General features: G+C 37.8%; 1 protein-coding gene across 22 annotated transcripts in view; it reads right to left on the reverse strand.

Annotated features, from left to right (window-relative positions):
• The window catches only part of LOC132205798 (basement membrane-specific heparan sulfate proteoglycan core protein), a 72,425-nt gene that overhangs the window by 11,999 nt on the left and 40,349 nt on the right, over nt 1-20,077 (reverse strand). For 5 of the 22 annotated variants that reach the window (XM_059635094.1, XM_059635090.1, XM_059635084.1 and 2 more), the window contains 37 exons: nt 17,608-17,787; nt 17,042-17,164; nt 15,683-15,790; nt 14,481-14,588; nt 13,751-13,858; nt 12,955-13,182; nt 11,691-11,813; nt 10,701-10,883; nt 10,324-10,476; nt 9,771-9,884; nt 9,446-9,565; nt 8,919-9,059; nt 8,746-8,865; nt 8,463-8,585; nt 8,021-8,158; nt 7,807-7,920; nt 7,044-7,103; nt 6,330-6,460; nt 6,018-6,111; nt 5,818-5,961; nt 5,515-5,763; nt 4,848-5,254; nt 4,672-4,791; nt 4,453-4,620; nt 4,196-4,395; nt 3,986-4,133; nt 3,771-3,922; nt 3,507-3,717; nt 3,002-3,286; nt 2,593-2,945; nt 2,231-2,447; nt 1,998-2,174; nt 1,747-1,937; nt 1,403-1,682; nt 1,076-1,345; nt 788-959; nt 159-464 (listed from right to left, as the gene is read on the reverse strand). In XM_059635094.1, coding sequence (XP_059491077.1) covers nt 159-464; nt 788-959; nt 1,076-1,345; nt 1,403-1,682; nt 1,747-1,937; nt 1,998-2,174; nt 2,231-2,447; nt 2,593-2,945; nt 3,002-3,286; nt 3,507-3,717; nt 3,771-3,922; nt 3,986-4,133; nt 4,196-4,395; nt 4,453-4,620; nt 4,672-4,791; nt 4,848-5,254; nt 5,515-5,763; nt 5,818-5,961; nt 6,018-6,111; nt 6,330-6,460; nt 7,044-7,103; nt 7,807-7,920; nt 8,021-8,158; nt 8,463-8,585; nt 8,746-8,865; nt 8,919-9,059; nt 9,446-9,565; nt 9,771-9,884; nt 10,324-10,476; nt 10,701-10,883; nt 11,691-11,813; nt 12,955-13,182; nt 13,751-13,858; nt 14,481-14,588; nt 15,683-15,790; nt 17,042-17,164; nt 17,608-17,787 — 6,519 coding nt within the window. Of the gene's footprint in view, nt 1-158; nt 465-787; nt 960-1,075; nt 1,346-1,402; nt 1,683-1,746; nt 1,938-1,997; nt 2,175-2,230; nt 2,448-2,592; nt 2,946-3,001; nt 3,287-3,506; nt 3,718-3,770; nt 3,923-3,985; nt 4,134-4,195; nt 4,396-4,452; nt 4,621-4,671; nt 4,792-4,847; nt 5,255-5,514; nt 5,764-5,817; nt 5,962-6,017; nt 6,112-6,329; nt 6,461-7,043; nt 7,104-7,806; nt 7,921-8,020; nt 8,159-8,462; nt 8,586-8,745; nt 8,866-8,918; nt 9,060-9,445; nt 9,566-9,770; nt 9,885-10,323; nt 10,477-10,700; nt 10,884-11,690; nt 11,814-11,925; nt 12,067-12,954; nt 13,183-13,750; nt 13,859-14,480; nt 14,589-15,682; nt 15,791-17,041; nt 17,165-17,607; nt 17,788-20,077 lie in introns of all 22 variants that reach the window. The other 17 variants (XM_059635083.1, XM_059635088.1, XM_059635085.1 and 14 more) reach the window with 17 other exon arrangements.

A 20,077-nucleotide genomic window follows, 5' to 3' on the forward strand; every position in this document is an offset into this window, starting at 1 on the left:
AAACATATAACAAAAAATAAAAACAAAATTTGTGCAAGAAAGGACCCTTGAGTGCTCCGAAGGATATAACAGTAGCAGCGACGCAGACAAATGATTGGCCTCTAAATGCGAAAACTTTAATTTATGCGGCATAAAAAACAGCAGCACAGCACGAGCACCTGAGGGGTAGACCATGGAGGATATTGATCCGACTTCGAGGCCCTCCATGTTGTGCGCCGTGCACGTGATCGAGCGCAACTCGGGCCGAATGACGACCTTCTTGAGTCGCTTGGCGCCCATTTGGTAAGGATCAAGCGCGTGTTGATACGGGGGGCCCCCGTCAAGCGTCTGGTTGCCCCGCGACGGGGGGTCCTCGCTGAACTCCAGCTTGAGCTCCTCGTTGCTGTGGAAGCTGCATGCGAAGGTGACCTCGTTGCCCGGCAGTGCGGACACGCGGGCGGGTATCATCTCAAGCATTATGCCCCCTACGCCCCACACAAAAGGTCATGCATTTGGAGTTTTGTCAATAATATTAGATATGGGTAGCGATGCATACAGACTTGAGTGCAACAATTTAAATTTTGATTGTTTTTAAAATATCAATCGTTTTGTAAACCTTCAATAAGCTTTTTGAATTTTTAGATTTTTTTCTGGAATATAACTTTTTTTGCACTGACAAATCCTACAGCTGGAGGCTTCCTGCAATTTGATTTAGGATCTACTTCATGCAATTTTTAGTGTTAAATTACTCTCACTGGATGATGCAGTGCTTGAACCCTTCCAAGGAATTATTAGGTTCACCACTCACCAATGTTGTTGCAGTTTCTTCCTGTGTAGCCAGGCTTGCAGTTGCACACCACCCTCAGATCATAAGTCTGGCTGCAGCTCTCCTCATTGTCATTGCAAGGGCACTTGCGGCACGAGCCCAGAATTGACAAAGATGTGTCCGAGGAGTCTCGATAGTAACCAACGTCACAACGCTATAAAGTTCAAATTTATTAACATCCAGTTTTGTAGTTAAAAAATTTATCTCTTCAACTAAAAAGTTAAATTCATTGTGATATATAAATTTAAAATAAATATTTCAGTCACTAACCTCACAAGAAGTGCCTCTGTAGCCAGGTGGGCAGCGGCACATTTCCACAAATTCTGCCGGTGGCTGACCAGGGAAAGTTTGCGTGTCGAGAGCAATGTCCATGGTCACATCGGACAAATAGGTGGACCTGGTTGAAGTTCCTAGTGAGGCCCTGACGAGCAACAACTCCACATCGGCCAAGACGGTCATCAGGTCAATTCTGGAGGCAGGCAGTGGGCCGCCTGGGCCCAACAAGCGCCAGCCGTCCTCCATCAGAGGAACTTGGTAAGTCTGAATATAAATTAGAAATTAAATTTTAATTTCAAATATTTTATGAAAAAATCTTACGAATGGCTCGTCAGGTCTGACTTGGGCTGTCAAGTTGGACCAGAAGAGAGTCTTTCCATTTCCAATCAGTTGCACATCCTGGCCGCGCTCGTACGCCGACCCCGAGTACCTCTGGGTGATGGTGATGATTCCTCCATAGGAGAGCACCTTATTTCCAGTAAATGCTGGTGGCAGGGACCAGAAGAGCTTCCGGTTGTACTGGCCTGGTTCAAAAGTGTATCCAATTTCATTTTCGGCGACGTTGAGTGTGAGATCGCTGTTGAAGAAGTCCTTCCTTCCACTAAAAAAAAATAAGAAAATAAATGAATTAAAATAAAATTTCTCATTAAAGAAAAAAAAATCACCTGTCAGTCAGAGTGAATCCGTGATCCTCGTCGAGAATTTGCATTGGTATAAGGTCGCTGTACAGAGAGGAAGACTGGCACTCCTGACTGACACCTGAGCAGAAGCACTCCAGGCATCCAGAGGGAAGTTTTTCGGACAGGGCAAAAGATCCTCGACGGCAACGGTTACATCGGTCACCATCAACATTTGTCTTTTAAAAAAAAATCAATAAAAAACATCAGAAATTAGAAACAATTTAATATTTTCTCACCTTGCACTCGCAAATTCCGTTTCTGCACCTGTTGTTTATGGTTCCTCGAGGGTCACACTCGCATCTGCTGGGTGTTGGACTTCCTGAATTGATTGGCACACAACGCCTGTCTGAGGACATGCTGTAGCCACTCTGGCACTCTTCGCATCTTTCGCCTGCTCTGTTTTCTTGGCAACGCTAATATTTATCATGCATTATATAAAAGTTCAATAACAAATATAATAAAAAATTACGCATTCTCCACTCTCAGGATCGCATGGGTCTCCATTGCACTGGCAAGGCTCACACTTGCCCAGATAGATTCCTTCGTCCAATCTGGTGTAGCCGACTGCACAGCTCTGGCAGGACAGACCTCTGTAGCCCACGGGACAAGAGCACTCCTCGACAGCACTGGCGCGCTGTTGGCCAGTGTTGCGGTCTTCGGCAATGTCCAGACTGACGCTGGCCAAACTAAAAACAAAAGTGAGGAATATTAACAAAAAATAAAAAAAAGAATATAAAATTATGCCGAAATTTAATTGAATCTAACATTTTTTTTTTAATTAAATTCAATTCTGGAAAAGTTTATATTATTCTATGAGAACATTCAACTTACGCAGCCTCCCTAGTGTTGGTTGTGTAGGTGGCCTTGATGAGAATGACGTCCAGGCTGGAAAGGGCCATCAGCATGTGCTCCCGATCCGCCGGCTGCCCATCAGTGCGCTGCCAGTACTGTTCGTACAGAGGCACAGACACGGTTTGCGGCCTGTTGGGCAGCAGGGGCTCCTTCAGGTGGTACAACAGGATGATGTCTGACGTTCTGAGGCTGCGCAGCTCGACGTCGTAGGCATTGTTCCTCGAGCTTTGCCCACCAGGAGCCGGTTCGTAGCGCACCGTGTAATTCAGGTAGCCGCCGTAGGATGTGACTTTGTCTCCCAAAAAGCGGGCAGGCAGTTTCCAGTAGTAGACCTGTGTGTTGGTTGAACTTATAATTTTTCTGTAGAAAAATTAGGCAATTTTATTACGTCCGAATATCTGGGGTTGAAATCCTGGTAGGTGATTTCCCTTGTCTGCGGATTGAGTTGAATGCCGTCGGAAATGATCTTGTCCTGTCTTGTTCCCACGACCAGCTTGACGTCATGTGTACTGCTCGTGAAGGCAAGACTGATTTGTTCCCTGAACCAGTTTGAACTGCGGCAGGTCGACTCAATGCCCATGCAGAAGCAACGGATACAACCAAATTGGTGGTTCTCATGAAGATAGAATGTGTTTGCCTGACATTGGTTGCAAGTTGGTCCAGTGACAAAATCCTAAATTGTATGTAATATTTAAGTTTTTTTTAAATATAATATGGATGAAAGGTTATAAAAAAGGAAACTTAAGATATTAAATTTAAAAAGAGAAAAAAAAACAATGGTAAAAATTGTCACAAGATAAATATACTTACAAACATATTTCACATGTTAGCATGTTTTATTTTTTAGTAGGAAAATTATTTTAAGAAATTTTTAACGTAAATAAATAACTGACCTTGCACTGGCACCTTCCAGTTCGTGGGTCAGGTTTGATGGTGACTGAACCAGCAGCGTCACAGAATCCTCTTTGGCACGGCTGGCCCGAAAGAGGGTTTCCAGTGTAGCCCGCGGCACAGGTTTCGCATCTCCTACCCTGATAGCCTTCAGGGCAGTTGCACGTCTGCTGACCGTCCGAGTCGAGACGGCAAGTCGATGTGAATCCAAGCCTTTCATAAAGTAATTTTTCACAAAAAGTTGCAAAAAGTATCAAAACGCTCACTGTCCACTGGGGCCAGGGCACATGCAGGGTTGACAGGCGATTCCGTTGCTGGGGTCTCCGTAATAGCCTGGTGGGCAAGGTTCGACAGGAGGTTCAATGCAGTTGCCGAGCCAGGATCCACCTTGTCTTCTGATGAAACCGGGCGCACAGTTCTTTATAATATGAAAAATTAATTGAATCAAATTAAAATTTTTATTTAAATTTGTTTAACGTACTTCGCAAGAGAGTCCAGTGTATCCTCGTGGGCATCGGCACTCCTCAACATAACTGGCCTGACCCTGACCAACATTGGTGCTTCCAGCAGAGTCCACTTTGAAGTTGAAGACGGACGTGTCAATCTGACTGCTGTCATAATATTGGATCCTTTATTTCAAACAAAATTTATTATTCATGGTTCATTTATTTCTATAAAAATAAATTATCACTTGATGAGAATGTTGTCCATGCTGGCCAAAACCATCATAATTTCCGCTCGAGAGGCCAGTTCAGACCTTTCGGCTGGAATGTCTCCTCCTGCCCGTCCACTGGTCAATCGGTACCACTCGCCAGTGAAAATCCTTGCCGATATTTCATTGTCGCCAGAAACGAGTCGCTTGCCTGGATACATAAGCGTTTTTCCATTTCCCTGGTTTAATTAAAAAAATTAGATTAAATTTTATTTTACGACTTCAAAAACTCTTACGCTCATTATGATACTTGGTGTGTTGATGGGTCTTCCTTGAATGCTCTGTTCCACTCGAACTGTGAACTTGATGTACCCTCCATAGGACTTGAGTTGATTTCCAAGGTAGTTCTCGGAGAGGGCCAGGTATGGATATGAACCTCTGACGCGTGGCAGGGGGCCATAGATCTTTCAATTTTTAATTAATCAATTATTCTAAATTCATTATTATTTTTATACCTGGAAACCTTGTTGGATAGTCCTGACCTGAGCAGTGCCAAGGGTGAATTCCCTTCCGACTGAAACGTCCTGTTCCAAGTTAACACCCACAACTTTCAAAGTTCCAATTGGTGGCTGAAGCTGAGGAGTTTTAAAGTTAATAAATTAACCTAAATAAAATAAAATATTTAATTTACCTGGTAAGTGTACAAGTCTGCAGACTTGCAGTCGGAAGTGACTCCAAAGCAGAAGCACGAAAGACACTCTTGGGGCGAGACGGCAAGGTCGTTGAAGGTGCCCTGTCTGCAAAGAACAGGTTGCCTGTTGACCACCAGAATTGTGTCAGGGACAGCAAAGGTTGAGCCTTGGGTGTTGACGGCCTCGCAAGAGTACGCTCCAGAGTCAGACTCCTGAATGTCCCCGCACTCGAGTCGGCCTTCGCCGTTGTTGGAGGTCTGGACGCACTTTTCAGGAACGTGGCCCCAGTTGAGGCGCCAACTGACCTCAGGCGTGGGCACTCCGATGGCTGTGCAGGTGATGGTCAGCACTGCACCGATGTCAAGGGCAACCAATGGAGGCGGCATTTTGGTGATTTCAGGCGCACCTGGGAAGAGATTAAAAAAAAATTTAATTAACTAAGCCAAAAATAGTTGTTTTATGGGGAAAAATAGACGGAAGGTCACGGAAGGTCAAGAATTAAAACAAAAATGCGCTTCTTTTTTATTTTAAACTTTATAACTGTAACTTTCCAGAAAGCAAGGGAATTACTGGAAACGTAGTTAAAAAAAATTAAAACCTTACAAATATACTTTCTTATGTAATTTTCTTTTTTTCTTTAAAAATTTAATAAAAAAAATCTCTTACGGCAACCAAGTTCATCAGAACCATCCAAACAGTCATTTTGGCCATCACAGTGGAAGGACTTGGGGATGCACTGGCGGTTGGACCTGCACTGGAATTCGTTGTACCTGCACGCTGAGCCAGGTGGATTCTCTTTGCAGTTCTCTTCATCTGAGCCGTCTCCGCAGTCGTCCTCGCCGTCGCACCGCCAAGCCTTCAGGGCGCACTTCTTGTTGCGACACTTGAACTCATTTGGCTCACAACCGTAATGTCCTATTGGAATAAAATTCTAGTCCAAAATTCACTTATTTCAATTCAAATTTTTACCGCATCTAGTCTCATCCGAGCCGTCATTGCAGTCCCTCTGCCCATCGCAAACCCTGAATTTGGAAATGCACTGGCCATTTCCACAGGTGGCTTCATCAATTCGGCAGGCAGAAGGTGGTCTCTCGGCGGGAGGGGGTGTGGAATCTGCAAAGAGTAGCAAAATTATACAAATTTAATTTTATTTACTTTAATTTTCTTACGAGCTTCCACGGTCAGATCGACTTCCTTTTGTGCTCCGGGGGTGTTTGCCGGATATCCAACGGCCTGGCAGATGTACTTCCCTGCATGCTCCAACTTGAAAATTGATTTTTAACAATTAAAAAATTCCGAAAATTCTAAATAATATTCAATAAAAAAACTATATAATTTTGAAATTGAATAATTTAATGCCTGGTGTTACATAAATAAACGCGAATTTCAAATAATTTATTAAACAGCAATTTCTTGAACTATAAATTAAGCCAAAATGATTGAAATTCAAACCTTGGATATAATTGAAAAACATTACATACCTGAATATTTGGCATCTCAAGTCTTCCATTGTTGTCCCGAGAGCCTGGTGGAAGAGGTCCATTTGCTCGGATCCACTGGACACTGGCTCTGATGTGACTTTCATCACGACATTGGAACACAACCTCACGCCCTGCATTTTAATTTAAAGTTAATGAATAGGTCCACAATAAAATATATAAACTGAAAATAAATATCAGATAAGTTTTTGGCTCAAGATAATTTTATGTTTTTATCAATCTGAAATTGAAATTTACACAGAACACAGACGACCAATGATCATGCACTAAATAAAGAAAATAATAAAAAAATCTCTGCATGCGAAAAAAATTGATCATCCAAATTCTTTTATTTTTTTTATCCACGCATGCTCTTTTCTCCTATGAAAGCATTCTCGATACTGCCAACTGCTAACTTACCAGCTGAAGTTCCCAATTTTCAGTGAAGACAGTTCAAAAACAAATCAGAATTTGTTAGTAATTTACTTGAGAGGTTTACGTCAAATTTTTGGACTATTTTCTACTGCGCCCTAATTCATTTAACTTTAATTGCATGCATCCGCTTTAATTTTTATATTTAGAAATTTTAAAAGTTTTTAATAGGAAAACCTGTTTGCAATGCTTTTCTTTACTTTTTCCGAGAAAAGATTGAAATTTTACTGCCAATTAAATTCCAAAGCCCGGCTATTTTAAAGCTCTTTTAAAATCTGGACTCACCTGTCTTAATGATCTGGTCGTCTGGGTAGGTTCGCAGCAGAAGCCGGTCGTTGTTGGGGCCTGCAATATTAAAAAATAGTGTTATTTTCCTTCCCGGGCTCCAAACACAAACACTCATTATGATGAGAGGAAAATATGCCCAAAATATGTATGAGAACCAGCATTATATAGCAGGCAGAGCACACAGTCGCAGCGTATTTTAGCTACTTGCATGTTTAATCCGTGGTGTTTAAATTACCTCTTGTTATATTTGTATTAAATTGCTTCTTTTTAATTCGTGGTTTGGTTAAAAATTTCATCAGCATAGCAGCATATTATTGTTCTTTTGTTATATAAAAGTTAAAATTGGTTTAAATGTGCGCACCTTTGGTAGACTTTGCAATGTGCGTTGAGTTAGTGTTAGTTTTTATTTCAGTTTACTTAAAAAATTTAAGTCTTTTAATTTATAAAATATATAAATTATATAATTTTTTTGCTTTAATTTATGTTTAGGTTGAATGTTTTATGAACACAAAAGATTTACAAACATTTTCCTCCTTTTGACATACAAATAAATGAAAATAAGACGACAATACAATGAGAAAAAAAGAAAAACAAAATAATAACGATTAAAGATGTTGAACTGAACGAAATCAGATTTTTAGAATAATGGAAAAAATCATTAAAACCCATCGCCGAACACAAAACAATACGATTAATAATTAATAGAGTGAATGGCAGCGGTGAAAAAAGTTGCCGGTATGTGCAGCTGATCTAGACTTACAGTCCAATTCGTCACTGGTATCGGGACAATCAATTTTATTGTCGCATCGCGCACTCATAGGAATGCAAGGGCCGTTTTCGCAGCGGAACTCCCATTTCGAGCATGGCTGCCATTCTTCAATTTTGCAAATTTTGATTTTACTCAATTTTCAAAAGTACATGTTTTTCTTTAACCTGCTTTTGAATTATTTCTAAAGTTAAGCCAAAATACTTACGACAATCGGCGCCGGTCTCGTCACTGTAATCGTTGCAGTCGTATTTTCCGTCGCACACCTGGGCCCTCGGCACGCACTGGTCCTTACTGTTGCAAGTGAACTCGTTCCTCGAACAGGTAACGAAAGGCGGCTGAGTGCCTGAAAATTTCAAGAAAAAGGGCTGCTTTCAGAAAAATAATTCTTATTTTAGAAAAAAAGAACAATTATTTAGGAAGGTGCAAAATTCATGCCAGCCAATTTTTTGTTTTTTTCACTGGCTCATGTTTCATTTTGGTTAAATTTCTGGAAAAAAATCAAAATGTTAAATTAAAGGTTTTTGTGCTGTTGATGGACGAGTTTGAAGTAAATAGGGTGGTGCAGAGGTTCATTCAGGTGGTGAGGTTAAGAATTCACAATTCTCCGGTTATTTCAAAACGCCAGGTCCATCACTTGGAATCAGTACCTATGTGCCAGCAATCTTTCTCGTCGGAAAAGTCGGAGCAGTCGTAGATGTTGTCGCAACGGAACTCGATACTGATGCACTGGCCGTCGCTTCGGCACATAAATTGGTCCTCTTTGCTACACCCTAACATCGCACCATAATTTAAAATCGCCTGTTTTGTAATATTTCGTCAAAACCATCAATAGGATGAAAAGAAAAAAAATATATATATAGTTGCAGTAATTTAAAAAAAAAATCAACTGAAAATCAAATCGTTTGTAAATAAATAAAAAATTCAACTCACTGCACTCTTCCTCGTCCGATCCGTCGCTGCAGTCGTATCTCCCGTTGCACTTGAAGTCCCTCGGGATGCACTGCCTGTTTCTGCACGTGAACTGGTCCCTCGTGCAACCGAAAGGTCGCGCTGTGTTGTTTTAAACGTCAGTTGTGGAATTCGAATAATTTTGATCTGAATACCCGTGGTGGTGGAGCTGGTGGTTGTCGGACAAGAACGCTCGTCTGAGCCGTCCGCGCAATCGTACACTCCGTCACATCTCTTGGACAGGTCAACGCAGGAACCGTCGTAACAGGTCAGTTCGAAACGGCTGCAAGGGCGTGCTAAATATTGAAGATAAAAAGAAGTGGCTAAATAAAAGTGATAAAATATTTTACTGCAAAATAAGTTTTGTTACTTTTTATTTCAAAGACAATTTTAAATCTGATTAAATACTGATTTTTAAACAACAACTAATTTGTTCGACCTGAAGCTAAATTTTTATAATTAATTTTCTTACTTCAATTGTAATTTTATTTTATATCTAAATATTTCAGAGCCAAAATCTTAAATTGTTTGTAAAAAAAAAAAAAAAATAAAGAAAAGGAGCGCCTTGAATAGAACAGTTTATGCAACAAAATTACGCATGGGTTTCGCAGGTTGCATAATGTCTAAAAAAAAACTTATCTAGGCTTCTTGGCCATTGACTGACTAATGAAGAACAACTCACGAGTGCTGGGACACCTTTCCTCATCAGAACCGTCCGTGCAGTCTCTCCTGCCGTCGCATTGCAGTCTCCTGTCGACGCATGAACCGTCGTTGCAGGTGAACTCGAATGAACTGCAAGTTTCTGAGAACAAATTTATAAAAAATTACCAGGTTGTTAGAAAAAGTCATGAATAACTTATTAAAAAAATTAATAACAATAAAACGCTGCCACAATTGGTTTCAGCAATTTTTTTTTTTAATTTAATGTGTATTAATTAAATGTGTAAGGGATATAGACATTGAAAAGAAACTTTTTTATTTCAATTAAAATTTGTTATTTTACTTACTTTGACAGTTAATCTCGTCTGAATTGTCATTGCAGTCCATGGTGCCGTCGCATTTGTAGTCGCCGTTGATGCAATTTCCGTCATCACACCTGAATTCATCAGGCCTGCAGGTGCCTGTTGATGAAATTAACAGAAATGTAAAAACTACGGCAATAAAATTAATTGGCAAAATTTTAGCTCGAGAACATTCTGCAGCAGCGAGCGAGGCGACAGCTGAAAAGAGCTTGAAGATGACTACATCTACTGAGAGACAGAGAGAAGAAATTTTTTTTCAGAAAAATAGATTCTCGAGAGGGAAGAGTTTCCGAATTTTGATCTGCCAACAATCTCTTGTTTAATGATGTTTCAATTTTTTATACAATGAAAACATGCAGGCTGATTTTCGTAACAACATTGTAAGAGAAATCAAATAAGCTCTCCCTTTTTTTCTATACATAATTAGCACTCGGAGAGAAAAGATCGAAAGATTGCCTAAGCCTGCGTACGTCTCTTCAGCGCATTTCATAAAAAAAAACATTGCAACTGTATGCGAGAGTGTAAAATTGATATTTGCCACCAAAACCGTCGGGCACGTCGGTGCTCTCGTCGGAATCGCACTCGGTTCCTTCGTCTGAGCCATCTTCACAGTCTACAACTCCGTCGCAAACTCTGTCGGACGGAACGCAACCACGCTCATCCACACAACTGAAATAGCCGTCACCGCACCCTATCGAAAAGGAGCCCGTTCAAAAAAAACACGAATCATAAATTATTCCATGAACAAGCGTGACAAAAAAATAAATGCGCCCCCAACAAAAATTAACAGAAAACACAAATATGTACATCGACTTTTATACTCACCGCGATCAGGAAGCAGACTTAATTATTTTTACACAAAATGACTTTGATGAACTTTTAGTTTTTTACATTTTGTATCTTATTGAGACCTACCGTCGAAAACTGTGGGCGGGAATGCGACCTCATTGCAGTTCTCCTCGTCGGAACCGTCGTCGCAGTCTTTGTAAGTGCCGTCGCAGCGGTACCTCTTAGGAACGCAAGTGCCGTCGGTGCACTTGAACTGCTCCTCGGTGCAAGGGTAGTTGCTGGGAGCTGGGGTGGTCGTGGTTTGCGATGCTATTGAATTGTGAGGAGGTGAAAACAGAGAATGAACATCAGCAGATCAAAACTATTTTCTGATTTGAAATTGTTAATTTTGAATAAATTAATTGCTAAAAAAATGCAAAATTTTCATTGTAATTTGCTTTTAAACAATTTTATTTACGATGAAAATAAAAAAAATGTTTGAACTTTTTTAATATTTTATAATGAATAAAATTTAACTTTGATTTCATACTTTTAAAAAGTATAAAAATCATGAAGATTATCTATAAAAAAATTCAATTGTGAAAATTAATGTTGTTGTTATTTTTAAACTAAAAAAATGTGAAAATTTCGAAAATTTGATTTTTGCGTGGATCTTTTGTTGTTTGATTGGTGACACCAAACTACAATGTGTGCGGCCAGTTTACACCCATTTTGCCAATTGTTATTATTAATTTAACCAAATGACCAAATCAGTTTGTATTCAAGGGTCTGTAAACGATCTCAAAATCAAAATTGTAAATTAATTATAAATGATAGATCTTTGTGTAACATTTAAAAAGTTTTATAGAAAATTATTTTTGGACAAAAATTGACTGATTTTCTTGATTTTGGAATTGTCCTTATTAAATAATGTCTGAAAATAGGAAATCTTAGGCATAATCCGATAAACTTCGTCCAAAATAATTTTCCAAGAAGCTTAAGAATTATTCTTATTCTGTAAATAACTATTAGAATATCAAGTAAAAAAATTTGGGGTTTTTCTGAAAATTTTCAGACCCTTTAAATTAGATCTGCTGCATGCTCTGATGTTGGTATGTGTGTTTGTGTTCTTTTTACCTTCACAGTTTGATTCATCCTCCCCGTAAGGACAGTCGAGATAACCGTCGCACCGCCTGCGTTCATCAACACAACGACCATCACCTTGACAAGCAAACTCGCCACTTCGGCACGACGGAGCTGCTGCGGGACACCGGGACAAGACATTTATATTTGCACGTGGGTGGACAAAAAGCGAAGCGTGAGTAGTGTCGCATGCCACAATCATTACATATCGCAATTAATCGGAAAATACCTGTCGTGTTGGTGTTAGTGCAAAATCGTTCATCCGAGCCGTCCGGACAGTTTGGGACGCCGTCGCAGTGGCTGTTAGCGTCGATGCACGTGTATCTGTCTGCGCACCGCCATTGGTACCCCATGCAATTTACCTCAACATCTAAACGTATCATGCACCCCGATTACTTTTCAAATGCAATATACATGCTCCCGTTTGTTATATTAAAATTTTTGATCCACTTGTCGTTAAAATGTATTCAACATATTTACAAATATTGAGTATTAATTTTGCAGCTATATGAGTACTTTTAGCGGATGAATTGCGGAATGTGATGGATTTTTGTTTGTTGATTATTACGAAAAATTAAAAAAATTAAAATAAAAAACCAGTTTATAAGGGATTGATCAATCATATGCGTACCAACAGATTCCAGGACTTAATGATAAGAGGGTATTTTCCAGAATAACAAATTGTTTGTAAACTTTCCAGAGAACAAAATTTGATATTTGAAGCCAATACCAATAAAAAAAAAATATACTACCAGAATTATTTATATTTTTCTTACATAAAAAATTAATATGGATTTAAGTTTTAATTTAAAACAGGTTTAAAAATTCTTTAAATGAATTTAGTAGTTTAGTTGAATTTTATTTACACAGAGAGATATTGAAACATTAGATAACAAAATATTTAAGAATTTTTAATTGCAACTACTTTTAATTAATATGCCTAGAATTGTAAATCATATAGCTTGATCAACCCTTAAAAATCTGAATAAATGAATAAATATTTCTCCTCATTTCAGTGAGATAAAAAATGTTGAGTGTTAAGTGAGATGCTTGTTATTGCTGACGATGACAAAATATGCATGTAAATGAAATTTGCAAACACTTAACAGACGCACTTTGATTTTTACAATAAAAATAGAACAAAGGACACTGGACATTTGGACAGCACGTCTCAGCACCTGCATTCCCTCTTCAGCTGCTTTCTTTCTTTCAAAATAACATTCGGAGGCAAACAGTGAAAATTCAAAAGGACACTCACCGCAGTCGTCTTCGTCCGATCCGTCCCGGCAGTCGCTGGTGCGGTCGCACTTGCGGTTCTCGTTGATGCACTCGCCGGTGCCGCACTTGAACTCGCCTGGCAAACACAACCTGCCGCAGTTCCTCTCGTCCTCACCGCCGGAACATTCGCGGATTCCATTGCAAACGACGGATGGGTCATGACACGTTCCGTCGACGCATTTGTATTGATCAGAGGAACATCTAGACGCTGGAAACAACATTTGATTCAGAAGTTAATTTTAATCTTAAAAAAAATTTGATTCCATAATTCAAAATTAAAATTCGATGATTTCTCCAACTATTTTCAGTTTTAGCCAATTGCAATCAACTGATAAAACTGTCAATATTTAACTTATTATTAACTTTATCTATGGAATTTTTATTCATTTTTGTGTATTTTTTTTGGGCAAGTTGTTTTCATTTTTTAAATAAACAAATAAATTAATAAAAAAGACAGTCAATATTGACATTATTGTTAAATATTTAAAAAAAAAATAGTAAAGATTTATTTTAAATTACAAAAGATTTATAAATTTCTAACAAATTAATTTTAAAAGTTTATTAAATCAGAAACTTTAAGTAATATAGAAACTAACCGTATTTTGCCACATTATATTTATGTATTTTTTATTTATTTTGTCAAGAGCTCAAGAAGTGGCCTTTGATCTCCGTCCGTAACAGTATTTTGTACTTTATATAAGGCCTAAAGTAAACTCAATTTGGCAAACATCTATTTGATTTTGCGATCTAGCTATTTCTGATAAGGGGGCACTTACGGCATCCCGCCTCGTCTGATCCGTCGGCGCAATCCACGCGGTCGTCGCATCGAGCTCCTCTGACGCAGGTTTTGTCTTTGCACTCGACTTCGTTTCTGGCGCAACTCGCTGCAAAATTATTCAGCATTAAAATCCGCGAGACGACACGATTTTCGCGGATGGGCAAGAGCACAGCGATACAAAGACACACACATAAAAAATTGATCATAGAAGAAGATGACATACCAGAGATCTGAAAATCAAGAAAGAATTTATATGTCAGAAAAAATGTTCCGACGAAGAATGTTTATTTCACGTCGCGTGTTTTATATATTGAAAGGGTAAAAGTCGACAAGACATTATTAAACCGCAAACTCCTGACAGAGCTGTCGTCGTATTAATATTAAATACACCTTTTAACGTTCTTTATGGAAATGAAAGGACGCTCGCTTTAATATATAATAATTATTACAGTAGTTAAATTTTCATTCAGCATTTAAATCTATTTTATAGAAAGACAGAAGGGAAAATTTAAAATGACACATTTATTTATAATAATTACTGCAGGAAAAAAGAGATATTATTGTGAAGAATATCTATCGTCTGGAAAAGGAGATGAAGAGAACAACAGTACAGAAGCCATGACTGACACAGAAGAATGAGTATATTGAGACGCTCCAAAAAATACGATAGGGAAAAGACAGATGAACGACACATATAAAAAATAAAAAATTTGGGTTCGTATCCGTACTGCACGAAATCTCGTCACTGCCGTCTTGGCAGTTAAAAACGCCATTGCAACGAAGTTGAGGGTGGATGCAGTGGCCGTTGTTGCACACGAAGTAACCTGGTTTGCACGCTGAAACACGCGGAAATTGTCATGTGAACTGTTGGTGCCGAGTTCGAAAGAATTGGCAGAGTTAGTGTAAAGGAAGATACATCTGCGACACGTAAAAAGCTGAGAAACGAACACAAATTTTAATACAATATACAGAGAGCTTAAAAATGCAAGAAACCTCTTTAATTGTACACATTTAAATGTCAATATCCCATCACCCTATAAAATATTATCAAACACAGTTTAATAAATTACGTTTTTGTTTAAATGTTAATCTTATCATTCTTTTAAAAATGTCAGATTCTTAATAGTAAAAAACAAACAATAACGAATACAATTAATATTAAATAAGCGTACACAAGTAGTTAGAGAGCAAAAAACTAATAAACTAACCTTTACAAAAGATTTTTAGTTTTAATTTCATCATATATTTTTTCTCATGAAAATATAGCAAATTTAAGCTTAAATTGTTGTAAATTTTAAAGAAATGTACATCAAAATATAGTAGCACCAATAAAAATATGTATATTAATGGCATTAATTGCAGCAAAGATAATGGCAATGGGATCAGTGTAATTAATTAACTGGTTCATCCCCCGTTAATAGTGGTAAATAGATAAAAAATTAAAATATCAAAATAAAATAGGATGTAAAGAGGGTTTATGTTTAAATTAATTTTTCAACTGGTCGCAAAATATTGCCATCTGCTGTGAAGTTGATTTTATTTGATATTTAATAACTCATATTTCCATAAGTGTAATTTCTCCAACATTCAAACAAATACAAATTGTTAACACGCCCCAGGTTAATTATATTCTGCAAACATCCAAGTGAAACGAAAGACATAAATAAAACAATAACATTGGCACTAACTACTCTTAGATTTCATATTACTAGAACAGCGAATCTGAAAAGCGTTATACGGAAGAGACACATTATACAAATCTACAATTATTTTGACCATTTTTTTAACTGGTGCACCCTCATAGCCACGGACAACAGAACATTCTTGTTTTGCACATAGAAAACACGACCCTGAGCAGAAAGAAATTCGAAGGAATTTTATCCAATTATTTTTTTTTGTCCGCCAAACGGGACAAATCCGAGAGACTTACGACACTGTTTCTCGTCCGTGTTGTCGCTGCAGTCGTAGTTGCCGTCGCACTTTTTGGACTGCGGAATGCATTTGTTGCCGTCGCACTGGAACTCGTTCGGTTTGCATGCTGCAAAAAACGGCGGACACGCTCAGATAAAAAAGGATGGCAGATTTTAAACAACTTAAGCGCGCAAAAGACAAAAATCCGGATCTAGAAAGCAGCAGCGACCAAAACCTGCATCTGATTTGTTGATACAAAACTCTGCAAAAGCAGCGAGAGACGGGAAAGGGTGGGTCTGCAGGAGTGGTCGGTGCGGCCTTTTTATGTGTGGGTGGTTTTGCTGCAGGAGAAAGAGTTAGTTAGGCGAAAAGGCGGCGGCACTTGAGAACACACTAAGGAATTCTAATTGTGCATCAGACAGAGGCACTCGAGGCGCCACTCGAGCGTCGCTTCTCTCTCGGCATCTAAATCATCTGCACCTCTACTTTGCTAATCAACGCGCGGCTAAAACCTTTCGGCCAAAAGGCACAGAGAGGCTAAAACACGCTGCCAGCATTTCTCAGCTCCGGTTTTGATTTTTTCCAGTCTGATGTGGAGCAAAAATTTAAACGACAAAGAAGAAGTATTTATGTTCAATATTGGATCCAAACAGGTGATTTTGATAAGGTTTTAATATTTAAAAAAATTTTCATAAATATTACATGAAAATAAGAGATGATTTTAATTTGATAAATCAAATATTTTTTAATTCTGCTGTTACTGTAAAAAAAGGAACAAAAACAGGCTTAAAAACTACATAAATAATAAATGTCATAAATATAATAAAATATATTTAGAACCTAGATCTTGCCAAAAAAGTTTTAAAAGCCTATTAGTCTAGATATTAAAAAAATTATTATCGTTCAAATTTTGTATTAAATATATGCATGGATTTCAAAATATAAATTTTTTCAAAATTTGAGACAATCTTGAGATAAAAAGGGTTAATTAATTATTCAAAAATTTTTATCCTAAATCGGGATCCAATATTGAAGTAAATATCTAATTTTGCTCCACATCAAGAAAAAAAATTCAATTTAAATTTCAATGGCGGCGGTACACACTAGCTGCATTTGCTCTCAGCAAGGACATACCACACTTTGAAGGCACTGGCGAACAGTTGGTATTGGTACGAATGCACGTCGTCTGTCTGGGGACACAACACACCCATTGCACCCTCTGGATGCAGCCTGATCGAATTGATTGATTGATTTTCACAAAAAATTCTAATCATTAGTTCTTTTCATAAAATACACACGAATAGAGGAAAATTTGTTTGCTCTTGCAAAAAAGGTGGAATTCAAGTTTGTCTCTATTTTCACGCAAAAAAGAACTTACGAGTCCAACAGCCCTCCTCGTCCGACTTGTCATCAGCGGGACAGTCGTATTTGCCGTTGCATCGCAGCCGGCGCTCGATGCACTGACCGAAATCGCACTGGTGCTGCGTCTGCGGGTCGCACACTAAAATCGACAAATGATTTTTTGTTTTCCTCCCGAAAAGGTTTGAAATTTTTCACACAAAACCAAATCTAAAAATACACACTAACTAAAAAAGAGACAAACTGAACAAAGAAAGAGTTCTGCATTCACCAAAATAACAACCAATAATCTGAAATAAAAATTCGTAAATAAATCATATATATTTTAAATTAAAATTTCTAAAAAGAGAATTCGAGTAATCCAAGAAGAGCCCTTACAGCAGCCGTCCTCGTCGCTTCGGTCGTAGGGGCAGTCGACCTTGCCATCGCACCTGAGGCCGATGGTGATGCACGAGTTGTCCTCGCACCCAAACTCACCCTTGGGACACAGCTGAGCAAAACCTTGGAGCCCAATCAAACATTGGTTCGTTTAAATTTGACACCCCCAAAATTGTGAATTATTTCAAGGAAGAAGCGAGTTTGTACCTGGCTGGAGGGGTGCCGCGGTGGTCGGCGTCGTGAACACAGGTGGTGGGTTGGTTGGAGGAGGGTTGGTTGGGCAGTCTTCTTCGTCATCGCCGTCTTTACAATCGGGAGTGCCATCGCAACGCAAGGCAGAAGCAAGGCATTTGCCGTCGCGACAAATGTAATCGGACACGGCGCAAACTGGCGCAAAAGAATTGGGCGAAATTTAGCAAAATTTCTTTGCTTCAAAAAATATATAATTATCATTGTTATTTCAGAGCTCAAGTTTCAAAGTTACAAAAATCGACGCGAAATTTTAAAAGAAATTGGTGGAAGGGAAAAACATTCAAAATGATACAACGTGAGTTGTTTTACATGCAATTTTTAGTTTAAATTCCAATAATTTTGAAATTCTCAGATTTTAGGCTTTTTAATTTCTAAATTGCCGTTAAAACTGATATTTAAATTTAAAAAAAATGTGTTTTTACTTAAAATTAGTACTTGTGAATAATCGCCTAAACGTGGAATTACGTTCCAAGACGCGAGATATCAAGTTAAAATCTACAGAATCAACAAATAATTTATTGGATATTGTGATATGTAATATTAAATTAGAGCGTTAGATTTAAAAAGTTATAATTATTCTCATCCCTTACATGTTTTTTTTCTTCTATTTGTCACAGATTGTTACAAACGAGAAAGCGTTTTAACTCTTTTACAAAATAGTTGCATAATATTCCAGGAATTTAAAGTAGAGCATGATATTGTTTTTTCTTAAACAATAAAAACTCACTAAAACCCATCGAGGAAAAGCCGAATTTTAAATTCAAATCAACATAAATCAACCGTCGATCGCGAAATTCTACTACAGAATTTAAATTAGTTTGAAAAAGTATAAAAAAATAGTATTTATTTTTCCATTTGTTTTTTCATTTTTTAATTTCTAAAAAATAGTGAGCCTGATTTAAAACTAAATTACTCGTGGCTTACTTCAGGCAATATTTAAAGGAATATAAGTTATAAAACGCTTTATTCGTTTGAAATATTTAACCGCTTTTTCAAACAAGGAAAAGTGATCCGCGGGCTAACGAAGGCGTCTTGTTTCACGAATGTACGCGCATCCAGATTATTATTTCTGCAGTCACATGTAATTTTTCTGCCGTACATGGCCGAGGACATGACGCAGCTTATGCTGCGGTTTTGAAATTCAATCCGGCTGACATTCACCACACGATATTCAGGGATGCAGAAATATTCAAAACAAAAGTTGTTAATTACCTCTCTTAAATAATTCAATTTTTATTACGACTTTGATAAATTTTTAGCCAATCAAAAACGTAATAAAAATGACAAGATTAAAATTCGGTCACTCTCATGGGCAATAACTCGCGGGTTGCGTCATCGCGCGTTTATATTTCACAATTAAACGGACCACACACAAGTCTTATGTACTCTGAAGTGGGCAGTAGTGTTGTAAAAAAAATTGTGTCTCGCCAGAGAGATGCACATTTGGTGTTGGATTTTTATATGCGTGCAGTACCAGAGACGTTAATTTGCTTTGCGACTGGAGAGAGAGACACAAGTTGGTCTGTTCTATGACTGGTATGAACATACGGTCTTATCTGAAGGGAAAAAGAGGTTGAATAAATCTTTGTACGAACTTTGCAAAGCATAATGCACGCGCCATAAAGCAGCTAGACCGTAAAAGCCCATGCAAGAAGTGGCAGTTTTGCTTAGCAGGGCAGATTTTTAAATATAAATTTTCTGATTTGACTAATTTGTTTTATTAAAAAAAAAAATACTGAAAAATACAATTTTAAATTATTTGAATAGATAATTACAATTGTTATTAATGAAAAATTTAAAAAAAAAATGTGAATGAAATTTCATATATTTTAGATAAATTTATCATATCATGGAATTGTTAGCAGCACATTATTATAAATTGAAACATCTCATCTTTTTAAGATAAGAAAAATATTAGAAATTTCAATAATAAAAAATTCTTAAGGTTTTGTTGGTTTAATTTTTTTTTTTAGCACTTTAAATATGTGAAAGGGTTTATTTTTAGATATGATGAATCTTCTGTGGTAAAGAAACTGCTCGATTCAAGTGACATTTTGAACGTGGTTTAACATTTAAAATGCAAGTCAAGGTCGGTTAACCGCTTAATAAATTGTATACTTTATTGACAAACATCCCCCACCGTTCTCTACACGCAGCATCGATCGAATTTTCTTTCTTTTGCACGTCCATTAGCAAAATTAAATCGTATGAATGGCCTTGTGTATTCGGCATGAATGGATTTTGTTCAAGATTGAAAAAAACAAAACAAATAGCGTGATTTACGCGGCTACTTTGGCAGTTTGCGTCGCGATTGTTGACACTCTCGCCTTCGACGGAGTGCAAAGCGAATGACATCAGACCTAGACCAACAATTACGTCATTCCCACTTTTTATTGTTTGTCCTCTCCGTGGCACACACACATAA

The sequence above is a fragment of the Neocloeon triangulifer genome, unplaced genomic scaffold (assembly GCF_031216515.1).
Source record: "Neocloeon triangulifer isolate White Clay Creek 2 clone unplaced genomic scaffold, ASM3121651v1 ptg000003l, whole genome shotgun sequence".
NCBI classification, from domain to species: Eukaryota; Metazoa; Arthropoda; class Insecta; order Ephemeroptera; family Baetidae; genus Neocloeon; species Neocloeon triangulifer.